The sequence below is a fragment of the Salminus brasiliensis genome, chromosome 2 (genome assembly GCF_030463535.1).
Source record: "Salminus brasiliensis chromosome 2, fSalBra1.hap2, whole genome shotgun sequence".
Classification (NCBI taxonomy): domain Eukaryota; kingdom Metazoa; phylum Chordata; class Actinopteri; order Characiformes; family Bryconidae; genus Salminus; species Salminus brasiliensis.
The window spans coordinates 15788602-15811060 of NC_132879.1; the positions used below are offsets into that span (position 1 = coordinate 15788602).

General features: G+C 41.0%; 1 protein-coding gene across 3 annotated transcripts; it reads left to right on the plus strand.

Annotated features, from left to right (window-relative positions):
* The first annotated feature begins 193 nt into the window (after positions 1–193).
* Positions 194–21088, plus strand: fbxw11a (F-box and WD repeat domain containing 11a). Of its 3 annotated transcripts, XM_072668289.1 has the most exons (14): positions 194–291; positions 3149–3253; positions 8428–8496; positions 9135–9348; positions 11003–11189; positions 12631–12721; positions 12881–13018; positions 14085–14203; positions 15107–15356; positions 17246–17364; positions 17520–17630; positions 18599–18677; positions 19031–19195; positions 19557–21088. In XM_072668289.1, the coding sequence occupies exons 1-13, from the start codon at positions 253–255 to the stop codon at positions 19190–19192; spliced, it is 1683 nt and encodes a 560-aa protein (XP_072524390.1). In that variant the 5' UTR covers positions 194–252; the 3' UTR covers positions 19193–19195; positions 19557–21088. The 3 variants fall into 3 exon arrangements, with proteins under 3 accessions (XP_072524390.1, XP_072524391.1, XP_072524392.1); XM_072668290.1 differs by lacking the exon at positions 3149–3253; XM_072668291.1 differs by lacking the exons at positions 194–291; positions 3149–3253 and adding an exon at positions 3266–3369.
* Positions 21089–22459: the final 1371 nt, after the last annotated feature.

Here is a 22459-nt window from a genome sequence, read left to right on the forward strand (position 1 = left end):
CTTTTTAGATTATCCATGCTATTACTCTACATTTTGTTCATAAGGTGTGTGTGTGTGTGTATATATATATATATATATATATATATATATATATATATATATATATATATATATATATATAAAACACAAAAACAATGTTGTACTATTTTGACAGCGGTTCTGGAGCAGTGCTGCGTGGTCGCTGCCTTCACGCTGCTGCTCGCTGTTTGAGTGGTTTCCATTTTCGCAGCGAGAGGCGGACGGAACAACAATATGGAGCCGGAGATGGAGGACAAGACGCTGGAGTTAATGGTGAGTTGACAGCGACTACACCAGCACAAACACTGCTGTGAGCTAAATATGGGAGGTGATAGGACTTTAGTTCTGCGGCTTATTGAGCCTGCAGTCCTGGCTCGTCAGTAAACTCCGAATTGGGGGGCTAGGGGCACTGGATGTTTAGCTAGCGAGCTGTGGCTGAGGGTTTCAGGGGCCTGGCATGGATGTGGTGTGTTTAGCTTTGTTTGTAAAACTGCCGCTGAAGGAATCCTTTAAACGACCGAGTTTTCGAGTTACGATGGAGGACTGGCTGGAGTAAACAGCAGTTTGTAAACACACGCCGTGTCGCAGAAGAGCTGCGTACGGCACCGTCGATGTCGTCGTCGTCGTTGTTGTTCACAAAACGTCAATATTGAGGGAACCGTCCAGTCATTGCGGCGTCGCTGCGCCATTTGCCCCTGGAGTTCGGCAGTGTCCGACAGATGCACCTCTTTAGCCGGTTTGGTAGGTGGCTAGACAGACGTTAGGTTACGTTTAGGCAGATGTGTGTAAACGTTAGCTAACGTCACGGTAGATGTTTAGGTCGTTTCAAACTTTCGGGTTGATTTCACTCTGCTGCGTAAAGGAAGGCGACATCCAGTGAATCCGGCTAAAGATTTTTTTTTTCGGAGTCCAGCTGAGGCTCCTGGGTGATGAAATATAGGTGTGTAGTGTGCGGTGTAAACAGAGGTGGGCATTATGACGAAATTTAGTCGTTATGGCGATCAATACATTACGTCACAATAGGCTCGTGTTCGTGAGCGTGTGGTGAGGATCGTCAGTACTTGGGACAAAAAGCTAAACCCTCGTTTTATGTCAAAGATGATCTCATTAGTACAGAGGCCACGAAATGTCCAGTCTAGACCTAAATCGCCCCCCAGTCTAAGCGCCAGGAAATGCTTTAGTGCAACTTCTGGTCTCCGTACTGACTTTTGTGTTCAGTAGTATCTAAACGTAGGGGTGTCTTTTGGATCCTAGCATGTACAAACTAGCTCAGGGTTTTTCTGAGTAAACAGTGAAGCACTTTTGTAAGTCGTGCTAAAAGTCTGAAATGTAAACAATTGAGAAATTGAGGGAAGGGTTTATTAAATCTCGGGAATGTTTAAGTCTCTAAATAATTTTTCTTATGTGATATTTTGGGGGCTTTATACTTTAGTTTAGTGTTTTATTGTAGTGCAGAACATGAAATGTTGTTCGTAGTACTTTTAGTAAAGGAAAGTATGTATCACACCAACCGTAAATAAAAATACGTCCAATGAAAACCACGTCTTTCCATTTTTGTCTGTGTTTAGTTTTCTCTGTGGTCTGAACCCTGTAGCAGCTCTGTACACAGCGTAAATAATACTGGATTCAATAGAAGTGATTCAATAGAAATGCTCTAACTTACTCAAAATAATCTCGTATTTTATATTAATGTTCAGTCAAAGTTAAGCACATTTTTGCCTTTACCTGTAAAGTCACTGTTTTGGAGATTCCTGATTTTCATTGGACATCGATGATATAGGCCTAATTATATATATTTTAAAGTTGCCACTGCTGTTGCATTGGTCTATTTGCCCACTTGTAAGCCTAATTGCCCTCTTCTAGTCGTAAAATGTGCTTTGCTAATGTCTTTTATTGTCTTCATACCCAGTACTAGTGATGGTGCAGTGGCTTTGTGTTCCTTTTGGGTGTTTTACCCGCTTATAAGTGAATTAAATTCTGATCCTTCTTGTGATTTCTGCCACTAATGTCTTGTTGTTCGACTAGCTAAAACTTCATTGCACGATGAGTACTGTATCTCATAGGATATCTTGGTTGGTTGTATCTGCTGTGTTTGGCTAATGTGGGTTCATTGTGAAGGGACATATTAGGGTCACTTTATTGTTGTTGTTTCATCGTTCGTGTCCCGAGTCCTGCTACAGAGACTGACCTCAACATATGGCCTAACACCTCCCCAACCCCCCACACCAAATGATGCCATGGATAACCCTGCATCTGTTGCTCTTTAAGTTTCAGTTACATGTGGGTTTGGTTTAATCCAACAAGGAGACTCCTGTTATTACTAGCATGCTAACAAACTGTCCTGATAACCTGTTTTACTTCTTAGACTCACAGTAGGTGTTAAGTCCCTTCTTCAGATCTACTGTCCTGCCCAAATCCACCCACTTAAAAGCGTGCACATGCGCACACACACACATCTGTGCCTGATGGCAACTTTGCTTAATTGTTGGTCTGTGTGTTTTGACCTCGGTTGGTGTGTGTGTGTGTGTGTGTGTGTGTGTGTGTGTGTGTGTGTGTGTGTGTGTGTGTGCGCTGCGTTAATGTTAGCACTAACTTTTCCTCACACTCTTTGATGCTGGAGGAGGAATGGGTGGTCCTTATCAAGTTCCAACCATTTGGTTTTTACCACTCCCTCTCCCACGCCCCACCCATAATGAACAGGCCTAGGGCTTTAATGTTGTGTGTGTGTGTGTGTGTGTGTGTGTGTGTGTGTGTGTGTGTGTGTGTGTGTGTGTGTTTTTCCAGCACTGTCTGCAGTTGAGTGGGATGTGTGTTTTGTATTTGCTCACTGTATGTTGCTCTAATACTGTTTTTTCCCCTCCTTCACTTCCCCACTTACTCTCCTCCCCTCACTCTCTCACTTCCCTCTTTTCTCACTTCGTTCCATCTCTCTCTCTCTCTCGTTCTTTTGCTCGACATTTCTTAATCTTCTCATTTAAATAAATTGCACCCACATTATGACTCGTTCTTCCCCTCCGATCTTTAACTACCCTTTTGCTTTTCCCCTAACACTTCCTCTTTCATGGTTCATTTCCTCCCTCACTCCTTTTCTTTCTTTCTCTCTATCTCTCTTTCTCTCTCTTTCACACAGTGCTCTTTGCCTCGCTCTCTCTGGCTGGGTTGTTCCTCGGTAGCAGAGAGCCTGTGTGCTCTCAGGTGCCTGCAGAGCCTCCCCACCTCCCGGGCCCACAACCAGGTTCTGCTCTCCTCTTTATTAGTCCTTCTCCTTTTGATTTTTCCCCTCTTCTCATCCACCACCTCTTTCTTTTCTCCTCTCTGTGCTACCACTCTCCAACCTGTCTGGCCTGCAAGGTTCTATTCCTTCTCCTCCTACCCACTCGTTTTCCTGCCGTCTGCCCTTTGTTTATGTCTCTGTCGTGCCCCTGCCCCTCCTACACACTTCACAAACCCAACCCCCCCCCGCCAACCCAAAACCACTCCTCTCCGCCTGGTTTGGACGGCCGCTTGAGGCCTGACCCGGGTCTGTTCGAGTAACCTAGATCGGCAAGCACCGATTCAAGTTCTTTAGAGATTTCCCCTAAACTCTGCATGAATGTGATGATCTGTGATCTGTGTAATTGTCAGAGTTGCTCGAACGCTCCCGGAGCTCTGTGTTGTGTCGTGTTGTCTGTGAGAGTTGCAGCATTAGAGGAGATGGGGTAGAGATAGAGTGAGTACCTGACAAAACAAACAAACAAACAAACAAAAAAACAGAACAACAATTGCTGGAGAATTCAAAGTCTCCAGTGACAGTCTTGGATCTTGCCTCCTGGCTCAGCATCAAGCAGTAGAGCGACTCGTCCTGCCAGCGGTGTTTCACATTGTAATACATCCACGCAGTTTGGGTTGTCACCGCGTACTTCCTTGATAGCTGGTGCTTTTGTACACTCTTAATGTATCAACACAGTTATTTGTTCTGCCAAAGGAATTCGTCACTATGACAACTAAGACATGCCTGTTTCTGAATAGCATGTTCACTCGGAGCCAGCTCTAAGACTCACTGCTGCTACAGTGTGTGTGCGCATATGAAAGTGTAAAAGCAAGTGGAGGGTGCCCAGTAATGTTTTGCCGTGTTGTTGATATTCCAATAAGGCACATTATCAGGGCTTCTCAGGACTCTTATATATGGCTATATATCAGGTTTCAAGGTAGAATCAGTCTTACTGCATACTGCATGTTCCCTGTGAAACTGCAAACACCAACCAGTAAAGGTTTGGTACGAATTCACGTAGTAGTGCACAATAGTTCTCAATAGCTCTACAGTATTAAAATATGAAAATCTGTCATTTAAACATTATCACATATGTAAATTATGTAAACATTAGCCATGTTTATGTTCACCAGTAAGCCAGTAAGAGCTGCCAGTAAGAGCTGCACAAAGTATCAGAAATTCAGTACTTTTCTAATAAAGCAGTTTAGCAAACTGTTCAGTGCTTTTAGTACCTTTTATTTCTTAATGAACTAGTAGAGTGTTGTATTGGTTACTAATGGCCATCATACAGAAGTTTGGTTAGAATTGGACAGGAAATATAGGATAGAAATATAGATGTAGACAGTGTTGATGTATTAGTGTAGACTGATGTGTTATGATTCCACACCATTAGTCGCAGTTGCCGTCATCAGCTGCAGTTCTTAAGGGCTGATTAAGCTCCAACCAACACAGACACTTTACCAAGGCAGTAAGACACACATTTATTAGCAGGTACGAAAAAAATAAATCTATATTAAAAACATCATATAATAATACAAATGTACAATTATTAAAGAATATACCGGCTTTTTAAATGCCTGTAGAGTAACATGGTTTCCAATGTTCTCCAAGTTCCATGTTCCATGTTCTCCAAGAAAGTAATTATGTTGTTATACAACATAAATTCTACACAGCATGCAGGTGTGTGTGGTGTGTAGATTTGCATACGTTGATGACAAAAGTGTTGGGTGTCACACACATTATTTATAATCTGAGCCTAAGGTCACAATGCCCAGTGATGAGCGCTGGAAGAATACGAATCCCTCCAGCAGTGGGCTGCGTTTCCTGGAGTGAGCTTCAGGATGAATTGGTATGATGTTTATGATCTACCAACCAACATCAGACTAATGTTCCACAATCTAGTGTAAAACCTTCCCAGAAGAGTAGAGGCTGAGTGGATGTTACTGCAACAAACGAGACAGTCTCTATTAATTCCCTGGATTTTAGAAGAAACCCTGCAGAACCAGTCAAGCTTATGGACATACAGGATTGATTTCCAGCACATGGGCTTTGCTTAGTTCTGCGAAACTTATTGAAATCATTCATTAGTAATTAATTTAGTCTAGATTTAGGTTTAATCTGGGCCTGGAAAGTAGCCCACAGTGTATATTCACCAGTCTGTTCTGTGATGTCTCTGATTCAGTGGTTAGTATGTTCAGTTGTCCGGTTCTCACTCAAGCTTTTTCTGTGTGCGTGTGTGTCTTATTTTCTACCTTCCTCCCTCTTTTTGCTTTTGTCATGTGTCTGTATGAAGAACAGACATAAACACACTTGGGTGAAGTGATCATTGGAATTGGCCTTGTCTGTTCAGTGGTTTTAATGACCCTCAGCACAGTAGAAACAACAGCACGCTTGTGTGCCTCCTGTTTGTTTTTGGGTCACTGCATGTCACTGGATGTGATGGAGCTTCAACACCAGCCCCCTCAGGCCTAGGAGTAGTTAAATTAGAGAGTGTAAAGTCATGTCAGAATGTATGGCCTTTATGGCTTTTGTTTCCTTCTGTGTCAACTGCTTTGGGTATGCAGAGATTCCACTTATTGTGATTGGGGGTGTAAAAATGCTTTGGTGAGTAGAGTCAGCTACGTTGAATGTGAGAATCAATTATAGTCACGTGGAATTGCATTTAGTACAGTATGCCCTCTTAGTATAGCGGAAGCTGATTGGCATCGCTTTCTCTGGGTGACCCTCAGTCAGTTATCTCCTTCAAACGTGCTTGGTTGCAGGCTGAAATGGCAAATGCAATTGTATTTATTTATTAATAAACAACAAACAAAATCTCAACAAAAAACAAACAAATGCATAAATAAATAAATAAATTAAGTGTGTTTGGAGTCTTTTCAAACATAAGGTCCTAAATAGCTTGGCCTGGCCACAGAGGAATGGGAATCAAACCTATGATCTACCAATCATACTCTCATCAAAAATAAAGGGTTCTTTCAGCGATTCCATAGAACAGACGAGGGGAGCTCTAGTCCTGGAGACCGTATTCCTGCACAGTTTTGTGCTTTTCCTGGCCAAACACACCTCATTAAGCTCATCTGTTATTTGCCAAGTTCGGTTGATGGATTAGAACAGGGAAATCGGCAAACTGTGCTAGACTCTGACCTTCGGGTTTCTCACCCGTCTTAAAAGAACCACTTTTAAATCTATAAAGAGACCTGTGATTTGAATCGTGAGAAATCTGGTGAACAATCTTCACACCCACTTCCTTAAACCTCTAAAAGGTTCTTCACACACATTTATTTTTACAAAGAACTCTTTTGTAGTACATATTAGATTATTAGTGTATAAGAGATTTAATATTTTAAGATGATGGATTGAATCATTTCCTAAAGAGTTGAAACAGAATTGAGTTGACATTCCATCAGAAATGTACACCCCTGTAATAAAAGGAAACACTAGGAAACCCAAAGCTCAAATCCCCCCCCCTGCTGTATAATGCTGGTATTGACCATTTAAATTTTTTTTTTACCAAAGTTCAAAAAATACTATCGCCAACACTTTAGTATGTTGGATGGATGCTGTTGAGCCCTAGCGATCTAATGCAGAATGCTTGTGCCTATATGTATAATCTACGTTTTTATGTGTCTGTGTGTGTCTGCTGGCCTATACTTGTGCCTGTTGACTTTCCAAGCGTGTGTGTGTGTTTGTCTGTGTGTGTACACAAGGATAGGCTAGCTTTGTGTTCACTTTAAGTGTTGGAGCACAGTGTGTATTTGTTAGCTGACGGTTAGACGAAGAGTTTGGACTGCGCATCCATTTGGAGTGGGCAGCTCTAATTATCTTGCACACAGAGCAACAGTGAGCAGCACAGCACACGGTGTACCATTCACCCACTCAGTGTGTAGGCACTAACTGCTCCTTGAAAGCTCTTCAAATTCAGCTAGTCTCCCGTGTTTGCCTGCCTGTGCAGGTTCTATTATTCAAGAAGTATACAGTACATCTACGAGTGGCCAGTAGGATAATGTGATATCGTCAGTAGGGAAGCACAATGATATTGGAATAACATCGTATATGATGGATCGTAGATCATATATGCAGTTAAATTTACGTACCTGAAAAAAAAAAAACAGCGTTGGACCCATATCGCTGAATCTGTAATTGCCATCATAATAAAGTGATTACATCACTGTTATGCTTTTCAGAGTATTTCATGGGTGTCTGTAGTATTTATGGTAGGCTTGGGGGATGTGTATCATAAGATTTTTAACTGATTTGGAGCAGTTGTAGAGAGCCTATAAACCACAAAGCATAGCCTTGCTGTCAAATGAAAAAACATGTATCTCCAAAATGATGACTTTACAGGAAAAGGCAAACATGTTCCTAACTAAGTAATGTAGAGCATTAGAGATGTTGGTCTATTTATCCATTATTTACACAGCATAGAGAGATGGAGACGCACTTTTTTTGTTTTTATAAATGAATAATGTTCTGGTCTGTTTGGCTATTATACCTTGATTTCTCTGAATAGAAATATTGGTTATTGGAAACCAGATGCAGTTCATTCATGACACTACAAAACAGTTATTTCACATCAGTATTTGACAGTAAAGAACACATCAGTCCAGGTCAGTTATTTGACTTCAGTGTTTTTAAAGGAGCTGGGAGCTGAATGATCAGGGAGTCAGTCAGGCTAGGTTATAGGGTATTAAACACACTGTAAAGCAGTCATTTTAAACAAATCTGTATCAGCATTAGTGTATTGTGTATCTTGACCATGTGTCAGTTATTGGAGTTATAGAAGTGTTCCATTGTAGGTTATTTATAAATCAGTGTGTGTGTGTGTGTGTGTGTGTGTGTGTGTGTGTGTGTGTGTGTGTGTGTGTGTGTGTGTGTGTGTGTGAAATTTTAAAATATAAATAAATAAATATAAATATATACGAGGGAGAGGGGGGGTAGAATTATCTCCATGCAGACATGCTTTTTATGTTTATATTTGTTCTTTATGGGCTTTATATGTTCATATTTACCACCCCCCCTTCCCTCACCCTCTCCCACACTCTGCATACTCCCCTTGAGGCTGAACCCTTTGATCTTCTGGTTTACACAAGACAATGCATACACACACACAGACGCATCCACATGGTTTTTAATATGATTTCTTGACTCTCTTTCTGTAGAACCTGACCGTTATGGAGTCCCAGAATCTGACTGACGACCTCTCGCCAAAGAAGACTACAGTGTTTAAGGTGTGTGTGAGTGTCTCTAAAACCAGTAACACTTCTCTTTTTTCACAAAGTCTGTCTGTTTTTTTGCACAAGTTGTGTATTGACCAAAGGGTAACCAGCATCTAGCCCAGCTATCAGTGGTCAGAATCTAGACAGGGATGACTTCCAACAAGACTTTTTTTGATGACTGGCCACGTTCTCAACTAGAGTTGCAGTGGTGTACCTACTTCAGAGTATGTTTACTTAATACCAGTATTGAGAGCAACCCAATGGAACATTTCAACTCCTCTCATCAATTGGCAACTACTTTGGTAATTGTGTTGAGCACTGTGGCACTGTGGTATTTTCTAAAGTAGTAATTTTACTGTGAAAATTGCATTTGAGCAATTCCACAGAATAGCCACTTTTGGTTCCATAAAGAACCATATTTGTAAAAGAGATGATGTGAAAAGTGTGAAGAATGATGTAAAGGTTCTTTACCAATTTGAAGGCACTTAACACTCATCAATCTCTATTAAAAACATGATTTTTATTGGAACCAAAAGTGGTTCTTTAATGGCATTGCTCAAAGAACCTTTTGAAGCACTTTCATATTTAAGCCTGTAGGGCATCAGTAAGACTGCCATCTTGTTGACTCAAATGTGCTCTCTTCTCTTCAGCTTGGTAATGGTTCTCTGTCGAGGAAACGTCCATCACGGGTGAGCTTTGAGAAGGAAAAGGAGATGTGTATCCAGATGTTTGAACAGTGGTCAGAAGCTGACCAGGTGGAATTTGTGGAGCATCTAATTTCACGCATGTGCCACTACCAACATGGCCACATCAACTCTTACCTCAAACCCATGCTACAGAGAGACTTCATAACTGCACTACCAGGTACGTTCTTACACACACTCCTACTTCTTACCTCAAAACCATTCTACAGAGACAAGACAGCACTGCTAGGTATATTCATACATGCATACACACACACTTCTTTTTTTCACACTTCATAACCACAATGCTAGGTATGTGTCCACATAAATATTTTCTGTTGGGTCGCTTTCCCTGATCTGGAATAAGCTTAGTTAAACTAAAATTTCCTTTCAACTGAAAAAATCTCTATTTAGAATGCTGCATTGTCCAGAACTTGGCAAGTAGTACTGAATTGGTGGCTAAATATGTAGAATAACATTTAATGATGCTTAATGTAGGTAGAATAATCATCTAGGACTATTTGCAGTTAGGACTCAACTAGAGTGGGAAAAATCCTGAGTAAAAATTCAGTCTGATTTTTTGTTTTACTTTCTGGACCTGAACTTTCTTTAACCTGCAAGTAGTTTTGCAGTTTTGCATGGCAAGGAAATAAAACATAAAATATTCCAGTGATTGTTTTTACACTGTTGGATTGTTTTAAAATCATGAAATCAAGAATCATTATTAGTAGTCTACGTGTATGTAAATATAGTATTGCCCTATTTTTTTTTCATTTGTTAACACCAAGCTAACAGTGGTGTAAATTCAACTTCCTACACAGTGTTTATTACTGCACAGCTCTAGCCTACACACAGACATTTGAAGCTTGTAACAAACTAGTAACATATTGTCGCTATTACGCGAAAACCTTGTATCTTCATTTGTATAGTTTGACATAATTTGTTCTCATGATGGATGGACTTGGAATACATTTTTTTTGTAACATTGACTTCCATTAAAAGTTAAACAGTGTTTTCCTTCTCATGTAAAGTTGCCATTTTGGAGATGTTTCTTGTGTGTTGTATCTTTCCATTGAATTCAGTGAAACATGTAATCTGTAAGCCAGACTCTGAATGGTACAGCATGAGCCTGTTAGCTGTCTGCTGAGCTAGTTGTTAAATAAATCCAGGTTCTTAGGTTGTAGGGTTAGGTATTTAGGGAATTTTCACACTTGTCCCGAATAGAGGTCTGCGTTCACATCCTCCTTGTTTGGAGAAAGGGCTCATTATCACTGGCTTGCCCTAACAAAGAAGAACCGTGGATTGATTGTGAATATTTCGAACATAATATTTTGGAGCAGTTTTTTGCTAAATGGAATATATGGAAATATAAACAGCACTGAAGAACAGCACTTTCTGAGGCCATGGTATTTTATTAGGGGGGGGGGGGGGGGGGGCTAGTGTAGAAACGACTTTAATATACCTTTGGTAATTTTTTAAATGTATCTTACTTCTCTTTCTTGAGATTGAAAACATGCATTTATTCATGATATCCTGCTGATATTCTTTATTTTGCTGCTGCCAAGACGAATAGGATGGGATTTTTCACCTCTTTGGAGATGATTCTCTGGTCCAAGTTCTGCCATGCTGTAGCTACACTCTCTGTGATTGTTGCACTTCTTATTCGGCACAGAATGTGACAGCAAAGTGATAGCCCATGAAATGCCAAGGCTGCTCTGCGTATCTTAAAAAGATCTGTGCTGAAATTGCCGCTTGTTTAACTAAAATGCATTCATGTTATATCAAAGTGTGCACTATAACTTTGCCGTGTGTTTTTTGACTGTGTTGCTTTCTAGCCCAGGGCCTGGACCACATAGCGGAGAACATTCTGTCGTTCCTGGACGCACGCTCTCTGTGCTCGGCAGAGCTGGTCTGTCGGGAGTGGCAGAGGGTGATCTCTGAGGGAATGCTCTGGAAGAAACTCATAGAGAGGATGGTGCGCACTGATCCACTGTGGAAAGGACTGTCTGAGAGACATCAGTGGTGAGCACAAACGCACACTTGCAGAGGATTCATTAAGGGAAAGGTTAGTGAGTGGTCACCAACCTTTCTCATTGAGATCTTCAACACTGCACAATTCAGCTCTTACTCTAACCCACCACACCTAGTTATGATCTTCAGAAGTCTGAAGATGTGTTTGGTTTAGGTTGGAGGCGACACCTGCCAGATGAGTTGGCCAGATGAGACACCAGGAGAAGAGTTGGTGACTAGTTGTCTACCTCTGGTAATCTGAAAGGCCTTTTTAAGTTGAATTGAAAATTTTAGAAGAGGGAACACAAATCTCTGTAGAACTGGAGAATATATAGCTATAGAATGGGACTTTCTGGCAGATAAACATGAACCTATTGGCACCATGCCTAATGCCTTTTGTGGGATAGAGGGGTATAAAACCCCCCAGGATTGAGCTGTGGAGCAGTGGAACTGTGTTCTCTGGAATGATGGAGCTCCATCCAATACCTTTAGGTTGATCTGGGAAGTTGGGGATGAGGTGGGGTGGTGATTATCCAACATCCTAACCTTAACCATTTGCTGAATGTGATCACATCCTTCCAGCAATGCTTCAAAATCTAGTAGAATGCCTTCCCTGGACAAAAGACAAAAGCAGGATAAACACTTGTGTGTTAAATTAATGTAGGGACATCCTAGTGCATACCCTACTGTTTCCAGCAGAGGGCAGTAAGAACTTGGACTGATTATTAAAAAAAAGGTTATTTTTTCCCTTTCAAAGGGTTTAAGGCCACAGCAAATAGCGGTCTTATTTTCTTAAGCTCTTTTACCTTGGCTCTGTGAGAAGACGTGAGAAACATATTGATTTATTCTCTCTTCTTTGTGTGTGCACATAATCTACTGTCATTAATTAATCATGAAATATTTAATCAAGACCTGAGAGCTTCTCCTTGCCGGCAGCTAATCTTCCATGAGAAGTTCATGCTTGAAGAATGAAAATAAAGTGATCTTGTTGGTTGCTGAAATTAGGTAGGAAAGGTCATAATGGTTGTTTGATTTAGTCCTTGTGCTCCAAACACATTCATATTAACTTACTGAGTTAACTTTTGATTGGCTAGCTTGGCATACGGGTGGTCTCATGAGATTTGAAAGCATGAGCAATAGACCAAAAAGTAATTGTGACCTTTTGCTGTAGTCACTCAGATGAGACTAATTTTACCTTATTTATCCTTTTATTTATGTGAAAGAAAATGGGGTTTCAGGAATGTCTTAGAGGTAACGATGGAGTCATTATGCTCAAAATGTCTTTACAGAGCGTTGCTCAAAGACACCTTGGCTGAAGCCCACATTAATTGTAATAATTCAGATTGACAGTCCAAGAAATTTCTTTACAAACAGTGTCAGTGTAAAAAAACAGTTTAATCTGAATGGATATTAACAGTGCAAATACCTGTCTTTGTTTCCTGATCATGTCCAGGGAGAAGTACTTATTCAAGAACCGCACAAACGAAGTCCCACCCAACTCATATTATCACTCCCTCTACCCCAAAATTATACAAGACATTGAGGTGAGCATTCACTCTTTTTCCACCTTGGCTTTTACCTCTGATTGTGGGTCATGTAGGCTGTCATTTAGGGTGATTTCTGTTGTAATAATCATTTACACACAGCTCAGTAATTATAACCACATCCTTCCCTCTGTCTTGTGTTCTCGCTTGTCTGTGTAGACAATTGAGGCAAACTGGCGCTGTGGCAGACACAACTTGCAAAGAATCCAGTGCAGATCAGAGAACAGCAAGGGGGTCTACTGCCTACAGTACGATGACGACAAGATAATCAGTGGTCTCCGAGACAACTCCATCAAGGTCTGTGTGTCTGTTACTGCGCTACTGTGGACATTTAAAATGCCTAATGTGACTTAATGACAAGTTATCAGTGCTAAAACAGTATTGCTCGGTCTCTCTATCTGTCATGATGAAAATATCAATCAATCGCCAAACCAGCATTGAGAATCTGTTTTATTAGTCTTGTCCTCGATGTGCTTCAAAAAATAACTCTGCAACCTCTGACTGTGTGTGCACCCATGAAGAAACTTCAGTCAGAAACTTCATCACCAAATCCTTTTCAGTGCTTTGTAAAATATTTATATTCAGGGCTTTTAAATAACTGTCAGTGTATGAAGCCATGGTCACAGGCGTTTGGGCCTACAGTTTGCATCACCTCATGAAATGTGCGGGACTACGGGAAGGCTAGCCACCAAAAGGTCCTCCATTATAGTGCACTTACACTACAAATACAAAGCACATTATTATATCCAACAATTTCATACTGGTGAAAGCACAGTGCTGCACATCCTGTCACAGCAAAAACTAAACGTAGAACTGTCATGGATGACAGTCCTGGGGTGATTTTGCTAACTTAGCAATTAGCAGGTAAACAGTGGGGGGAAAAAACATGACACTGAATATAAGTTGCTGATGTGTGTGTGTGTGTGTCAGTTCCTCTCAGTCAAGTATCTAAGTAATTTGCATTGCTGACTTTGCAGGTTTGGTCAGCTTGAACAGCCAAATTCAAATCCATTACCAATATAGGGCCTGCTCTGGTTGCACTGACCTGAAGTGACCCAGCTCTGAAAACCCAAAATATAGGAGACACTCATGTTATCCATGTCAAAGCATGGCCATTTCTTCCCCACAAGCTCCACATCAGGAGTCTGTGTCAGGAGTCAATCAGGAGACTGAATAACCCTATTTTACTGTTTAGCCAGCATGCTAATCACCAAGTTAGTTACTTGACTGATAGGAGTGGACACACACATATTGAAGTAAACATGCAGTAACAATGCATGTTTATTTTGAATTTCATTTAATTAAAACTCTTCTTCTCCTCCTCCTCTCCTTCTCCCTCCCCTCTTCCCTATCCCACACACAGATATGGGATAAGCAAACTCTAGAATGTTTGAAGATTCTGACCGGTCATACTGGTTCAGTGCTGTGTCTGCAGTATGATGACAGAGTTATCGTGACCGGCTCCTCGGACTCCACCGTCAGGTATGAACAGAGACAGAAGATTATATAGTGACCATTATGTGCGACCTGCGTAGATCCATGTGAATCGATAAAACACACAGATATAATCAATTTGCTGTAACACAGAATTGAACTCCTCAGCTAATTACCACGCTGTGCTGGTTTATAACATTCCTGGGCTGGAGTTGGTCAGCCCATTTTCACTCTCCAGATCCCAGATACACAAACTGTCTATTTTACTCGGAATCTCGGAATTACTTCACTTCTCTCGCAGTTCTGTCTGTCACCATTCCATTGTTGCAATTATACAGCTTTAAGCACTGATCAGTATTTTAGTACAGGAGTGTTTTTTTAAACCACATTTTGAAGTAGTTTAAAGCAAATTTGCTTCATTGGCTTAAAGTGAAACCCCAATATTTTTTCACTGCCTGAATTATGAACAGCTGTGTAATGTAATACTGTGTAAAGACAATTTGCGCATAGAGAATCTGCTGTGTTCATGTTTATCTTGCCCTTAATGTGCATAAGAAGCAGCGCAAACTCTTGAGTGCTTGAGTGCCCATGCAGAAACCTCATCTCATATAAATGAAATGGGACAAGGGGTGACTGTTGTAGCTCATGTTAAACATTATATATAATTATGTAATCATCTTTGAGGAGTTGGGAAGCAGATTCTTGGCTGTAGCCATGCCAGATGAGACTGTGAAAAGCTAAGGGAAACAGCAGGATCTTTGATGGTTAATATCAGTCAGGAACGTTATTAACAAAACCTGTTTAATGCTTGCTAATTAAACATCATTGTTGTTATGCATCAACATTCATTAAGACGGTAAATGCTGTTTGTGTATAATTATAATTTTATATCATTTTTATGCATTTATTTTTATTTAGCAAATTCAAGACTTTCTTCCTCTCCTCTCTCAGGGTGTGGGATGCGAATTCTGGTGAGGTTTTGAATACTCTGATCCACCATAACGAGGCAGTTCTGCACCTGCGTTTCTGTAATGGACTGATGGTGACGTGTTCTAAGGACCGTTCTATTGCTGTGTGGGACATGGCATCTGCCACTGATATCAGCCTTCGCCGCGTACTCGTCGGACACCGGGCCGCTGTGAATGTTGTTGACTTTGATGACAAATATATCGTCTCAGCATCAGGAGACAGGACTATAAAAGTAAGGAGCCTAAATGTTTTGTAATTGTAGTTCGTCAGTCTATTCCAAGTTATGAATTTTAGCAGTACAGCATAATCTAACTTTTTAAATTAATAATGTTATTACATTACAGACTTATTTTACAATAGATTCAGTTCTTTTTGCCCCAAAAACGCTTATTTATTTATTTATTTATTTATTTATTTATTTTTAAGAAAATGCACAATTTCACAAGCTTGGCACATATGTCATTGTCATGTTGGAAGGTACACATTTGCCCCAGTCTGAGGTCCAGAGTGCTCTGGAGCAGGTTTTCTTCAAGGATCTCTGGGCTCTTGGCTGTTTTCATCCTTTCCTCTAGCAGGACTAGTTGCTCCGGTCCTGCTGCTGAAAAACTTGATGCTGCCACCGCCATGCTTGACTGTAAGAATAGCATTAGGTTAAGAATGGTGTCCAGACACTTGGCATTGAAGCCAAAAAGTTCAATTGTGGTTTCGCCAGGCAGAAGAATCTGATTTGTAATAGTTTGAGGGTCCTTTAGGTGCCTTTTGGCAAACTCCAAGCAGGCTGTCGTGCCTTTTACTAAGGAGTGGCTTCCCTCTGGACACTTTAAAGGCGTGATTTGTGGAGTGCTGCCTGGATGGTTGATCTTCTAAAACGTACTTCCATCTCCACAAGAACAAGACCTTCGGGTTCCTAATTACCACCCTGGTCAAGATCCATCACCTCTGGTTGCTCAGTTTGGTCGGGCGGTCAGGTCTAGGTGGATTCTTGGTGGTTCCAAACTTCTTCCATTTACGAATGATGGTGGCTACTATACCTTTTAGGACCTGTAAAGCTGTGGCTGTTTCTATACCCTTCTCTAAAGCTATGCCTTGACACAATCATGTTTCTGAGGTCTGCAGATAATTCCTTTAACCCCCTGGCTTGAAGTTTGCTCTGACCTGCATGGTCAACTGTGGGATCTAATATAGGCAGGTGTTTGCAATCCCCGATCATGCCCAGTCAATTGAATTTACCACAGGTGGACTCCAGTTAAGTTGTTGAAACAACATTTTTTTGTTTTGCAGTTTGAGTGAAAACAAAATGCACCTCAGCTCACTTTTGGGTGTCATAGGTGTGCACACTTGTATACATATGTTTTACATTTAGATTTTTTAATAAATGAGCACAATGAACTTTCTGTAAACTCTATCTAGTAAGCCTGTAACATAATAGTGTGGAAAAGTATAAGGGGTGGTCAGACAGACTTGACTGCGTTGTTTGGAGTGGGCTTTTCACATGCAAGGCAGATCAACTAAATATTATGATATACCACATTCATTTAAGTAAGAGAAATGTTTAATAAGGTGTACATTATACGTCAGATGTTATTCTTTATAAATTGCTTCTAGCATGTCTTTGCTGTAAGGCAAAGCCTTCTCTAAAATCTCCAAAATGGAAGCTTTACAGTTACCTTTCTGACATTTAGTGGAAGTCGGTATAAAAACATTTTATTCCATGAAATTTTAACACTATGTAGCTGCCAGATTCAAATGTTGTCACAAATTGAAAAATGGAGATCCAAATTTTTGTCTGACAGTGCTGATAAACAGCATTTTGAAGTAAAACTCAAACTGCATTATTTTATCATTGAGTATTTATTGCAGACCAGGCCAGATATGACCGCAAGGGCAAGGACTATGGCTACATTGGTTTATGGTCTGTTGTAAATGTTTGTTTCAGCTGTATGATGTTTGTTATTGTGGTGTGTTATTGTGAGGATCTGGTCTCATATTTGAAATATGTTTTGATAGGTTTCATATTTGGATTTAGTTCAAGATAACTGAGCTGTTATGCTTTGCTACCCATGTTTGGGCAAGAAATTGACATTTTTGCTGTTCTAATGGCTTGTCTATGTGTGTGTTTAGGTTTGGAGCACCAGTACATGTGAGTTTGTGCGGACATTAAATGGTCACAAGCGAGGTATCGCCTGCCTCCAGTACAGAGACCGTCTGGTGGTCAGCGGCTCCTCGGACAACACAATACGGTGCGTGCATGTGAGCACATTTCATAGTGATTCTTCTGCCTGTATATGCAATACATTAGGAATAGAAATGGTGTCATATGTAGAAACACTGTACTAGTAATGTAGAGTATGTTTTAACACTTCTGTGTGTGTGTGTTTGTTTCTGTGTTGTGTAGGTTGTGGGATATTGAGTGTGGTGCGTGTCTGCGTGTCTTGGAGGGCCATGAGGAGCTTGTTCGCTGCATTCGTTTTGACAACAAAAGGATCGTCAGTGGAGCATACGATGGGTAACCCGAGACACACACTATACACACCCAGAACTTGTAGTGCTGACATACTGCTGTTCAGTAGAGCGAAGTATCTGACAGAGTGTGCCACACTTTAAAGGAGAAGGTTGTTAGAATCATGCTCTGTGTAATGGCTTATGCCTAATCCTGTCAAGAGTTTTGAAACTGTTGTTCATCTTCCTTCCAACACCACACACACACACACACACACACACACACACACACACACACACACACACACACTAGTTTTTAAAGGGACATGGGCACATACATGTATCTCACACATATGTATATAACTACCTAGTGTATGTAAAGTAGGTGTTATTTACAAACTGTCGAGTGTGATACTTAATGTTTTTATTTTTCAGTTAATAATCTTTATGCAGAAACTTTTTATTTTGGAAATAGTTTCTTGTGAAGACTGGGTCTAGTTTAGGCCCTATGAAACTGACGTTAATTAGGACCGTAATGAAGAAATGTGGGCTACAGGGTTTAATGTGTTAAACTGGTGCATGTGTATATATGTTTTCTTATGTTTAATAAAAACAGTAAAATAAAAAATTAAAGAACCATGTAGTATTGGTAAGGTTTCCCTACAACATCAGTCAAATGCTACAGTAAATTTGCGTCTCATGTAAAATCTCAAGATTTTCTATATGCATACAAATTTGAATGTTAAAATTTACTGTGTTGCAGTTTGAAATCTCTCCAACATTGGGCGATTGAAATGCAAGTTGTGTTGGAGGGGTGAAATTTAAAATCTAGTAACGACATGGACCTGTCGGAATGCACACCCAGTCAATATATTAATATTAGTATTATTATTCATAATCCTGAAGTTTTTACTAGACAAAGTTGCGCTAATTACATGCAGATCTCAAACTGGCCTACATACCCTTACATATATACATACCCACCCTGCTCCTCAGTGTGTCTTACATCTTCGTTTTCTCTCATTCTCTCTCCAGGAAGATTAAAGTTTGGGACCTGCAGGCTGCTTTGGACCCTCGGGCTCCTGCCAGCACACTCTGCCTGCGCACACTAGTGGTGAGAGTGTGTGTGTGTGCTTGTGTGTGTGTGTGCTTGTGTGTGCTTGTGTGTGCTTGTGTGTGTGTGTGTGTGTGTGTGTGTGTGTGTGTGTGTGTGTGTGTGTGTGTGTGTGTGTGTGTGTGCTTGTGTCATGTCTCTGGCACCAGCTGAATAAGTTGTCTAATGGCAGATGGAAGTACTTGTTTGGTTGAATAAGCCGGAGTGTTCCAGTCAGAATTTTAAGTAGTTAAGTTCATTCATCTTGTACCTAGTGTAGGTATTTGTGAACTCTCAGTGTTCTTCCAATGGAGAAGTGTGCGTGTTTCTTTCTGTGTGTGTTAAGTGTGTGTTGTTATGGTTACTTCTTGCAGGAGCATTCTGGGCGTGTGTTCCGTCTACAGTTTGATGAGTTCCAGATCATCAGCAGTTCCCATGACGACACCATCCTTATATGGGACTTCCTGAATGTCTCAGCTAATGGGCAGCCGGAGGGACGATCGCCCTCTCGTACCTACACATATATTTCCAGATAGCAGGTAGTGTCTAACTTGGGCACTCGCATGTAAACACACGTATTTGTATCGTTAAGCGTGCAAGTGCCATAACGTTGGCCAAATATTGGTGTAACTAAATATCTTTAATCCTAAACTTACACTAGAAATTACCCAATATGGCTTTATGCACCCCGTCACCTTAAGCCTGTTCATAACTATATCTGCAAACGTCTTGTTCAAATAACAAAGAATGAGTGAAGTCGTAGATGTTATTCCAAATTTAGGCGGTGCAGTAGCTAGCGTGTCTGGCCTGGTAGATGCACATACACACCCCTACCCCTGCATTTCTAGATAAGCAACACCCACACCAGCAGTTTTAACTCCTATCTCTTCTGTCTTCCAGGTGCCTCTTATGTGTGCCAGTGTGTCCTGGGAAAGCTGAGAGCTGATTGGCTGTGTGTGTCACAGAAAGATGTCCAGGGAAGCACCTCCTCTTTCCATCTCTCCAATCTGATGCAAATCTTCTCCAGTAATACTCCAAGTTTTGCCTCAAAACATGCACATACACACAGCACACACCGACACTCTGAGCCAAAATAGAAGCAGTCTCGGTCGCTCTCTCTCTCATACACACACACACACACACACACACACACACACACACACACACACAAAAGTAGCACAGTTTTGCTCAATAGTATTGCATTAATTCTATATTCACACTCAGAATGAAGTCTATAAGCTTGAAACAGTATCTATTGCCACAGTATTGCTCAGAATCTCTTAGAATGTAACATTAGGAAGAACCTTAATCTCAAATTCTTCACTAACCACAACTTATGTACACACAAAACACTCTGTCAAAAGACGTTTTACTCTCCTGCCTCCATTCCGGAAGTGCCGGGTGCACATGCTGATGAGCAAGGGTGAATCTACTGCAGTATTGGAGAAAGAGACTCTTGACAAATCTGCAAAGGACACCGATGTGAATGGTCTAAATGGACAGACTGGAGGAGTGGCAATGCACAAGGGTGCCCCCCCGCTGTCCTCCACTTTTTTTTTTTTTTCTTTCTTTTTTTTTCCCCTTCCCTCCCCTCCCCTTGACTCCGGGGTTCTCTTCAGGACCAGGGAAACACTCTCCAGTATTTATGCTATGGAGAACGACAGCTCTGAACTGGCAGAACTGAGTTTGATATCTCTGTGTCGTCTCGCCTTGTCCCGTTCTTGTCTCATGGCTGAGACCAGCGTTGTGCATGTGAGACAGTGTGGAGTCCTAATCTCCACCAATGCAGCTTCTCCTGTTTCTGATGATCTTTCTCCTTTTTTTCTTTTATACTGGTTTAATTTGTGTTTTTTTTCTATTATTATTATTATTTAATTGAACTTGTCATCTCCACCATTGTGTGCTTGCGCTACGCCAGTGGTCCCTAACCCTGGTCCTGCAGGCCCACTGCCCTTTACATTTCTGTGTTTCCTCTTAGAACATGTTTGACACACCTGTTTTAACTCAGTAAGGACTTGTTAGTAAGTTAGGCCAGGTGTGCTGAGAGCAGGGAAAGCACGGTATGTGCTGGGAAGTAGGCCTCCAGGACTAGGATTGGAGACCACTGTGGGTTAGACATTGTAGAGTTATTTGTTTCTCTCTTTCTTTCTCTCTCTCTCGCTCTCTGACTGTCTCTCTCTCTCTCTCTCTCTCTCGCTCTCTCTCTCGCTCTCTCTCTCGCTCTCTCTCTCGCTCTCTCGCTCTCTCTCTCTCTCTCTCTCTCTCACAGTCTCGCTTTGTTTCTTTCTGCCTGCTTGTTATATGAGGGCTGATTCTAGTGGTATACAGAACTGTCTTGTCACAAATTGTTGTATATTGTTTTTTGTTTTGTTTTTTAAAGAAAAAATACATTTATTGTGAATAAAGTACAAGACTATGAAATTTTTTGACAATGTATTGCAAATGTTTTTGTCTGTAATCCAGATCTGGTGTGTGTGTGTGTGTGTGTGTGTGTGTGTGTGTGTGTGTGTGTGTGTGTGTGTGTGTGGCAACATATGTACGTGTTTTCTGGATCAATAGGGCGGATTTGGGGTGGGGGTGAATTTGAACAGATGTTTAAAACACTGCAAATCCTAATTGATTCTGTGACCAAATGACATTTGACCCTTCTGAATCTAAAGTGTTAATCTGAGCGAGTTAAAGAATCACACTGGTATGACCAGCAGACATGTCTGAATAACGAGAGTTCTACAACCCAGCAGAAACAGTTCTCCTCACGGCCCACAGGTGGTGCTATTGATCCACCATCTGCAATCCAATGGCTCATCAGCTAACCTCCATTGAAAAGATCCGAGTTCATTCAGCTCAGAACAAGCCTGGGCTTACCTGCTGTGCCTTCTGTGAAAGGCGTGTGAGTGATTAGATAATTAGAAACAGTGGATAAATAAAAATTCCCCTGCAGCCATGTTTAAGGTTTTCTGAGGATCAGTAGCTTTTGAATGCCCTGTAGGCAAGGCATGGGATAAGGCCTCTCATTCTTCATTGGTGACATTCCTCCTCAAAACTTTGGGAGTTTGCATTTATGCTTCTTATATTTTCAACTTTTACCCAGAAATGTAGAGGTGCTCTTAACGTCATCCTAATCTTGAGATCCTTTGCGCCAGACATGATTTTATGGGTGTAGTATTCGGATGTCATTAGACAAGTTCCAACAATGTGCCTCTTCAAGTACAGCTTAGTTCAGGGCCTTTTCTGGAAGGCCACAGCCAAAGCAGTGTGATCACCTCACCTGCTGTTGAACTGCAGTGCATGAAACATGTTGGTAACAAATAGTCTTTACTATCCACCACTAATGCCTATGGTTCCCTGGTTTGGTGTCTTCCAGTTTTAATACACTTTAATCCAACTCGCCAATGGATTGTTAATTAGCTAATAATTTGAGACGAGCATTGTGACAAAGTGAGCTTTTTGCAGCTGTCTGCTGCTTCAAACTACACACAATATGTGGCCATGCAAGTGCCATAGAACTACTTTTTGTGCCATACAGAACCATGTTAAAACAGATCTGTGAGTGTGAAACTGAAAATGACTTGGAATAAAATCTATCTACACTGACTTTCTGCCCTGCTCTTGTAAAGTTGCCATTTTGGACGACCGAGGTCCAACAATGTCGATATACATTAGTACTACCTAATATAGCGTAGTGTATATGATGTGTATTGTGTGCATATAATGGGTCTCACCAGTGAAAAGGAACTTTTAAAGCTTCGTAACTCAACATCCGGTTTAACACGGTTCTTTACTAAACCAGAAGCGACTCTTCT

Excerpts from the sequence above, each read along its gene's own strand:
- fbxw11a (XM_072668289.1), top strand. The coding sequence starts at position 253 with ATGGAGCCGGAGATGGAGGACAAGACGCTGGAGTTAATG. Across the intron at positions 3,254-8,427 it reads CCTCCCGGGCCCACAACCAG|AACCTGACCGTTATGGAGTC; the intron begins GTTCTGCTCTCC and ends CTCTTTCTGTAG. Across the intron at positions 18,678-19,030 it reads TCTGCCTGCGCACACTAGTG|GAGCATTCTGGGCGTGTGTT; the intron begins GTGAGAGTGTGT and ends TACTTCTTGCAG.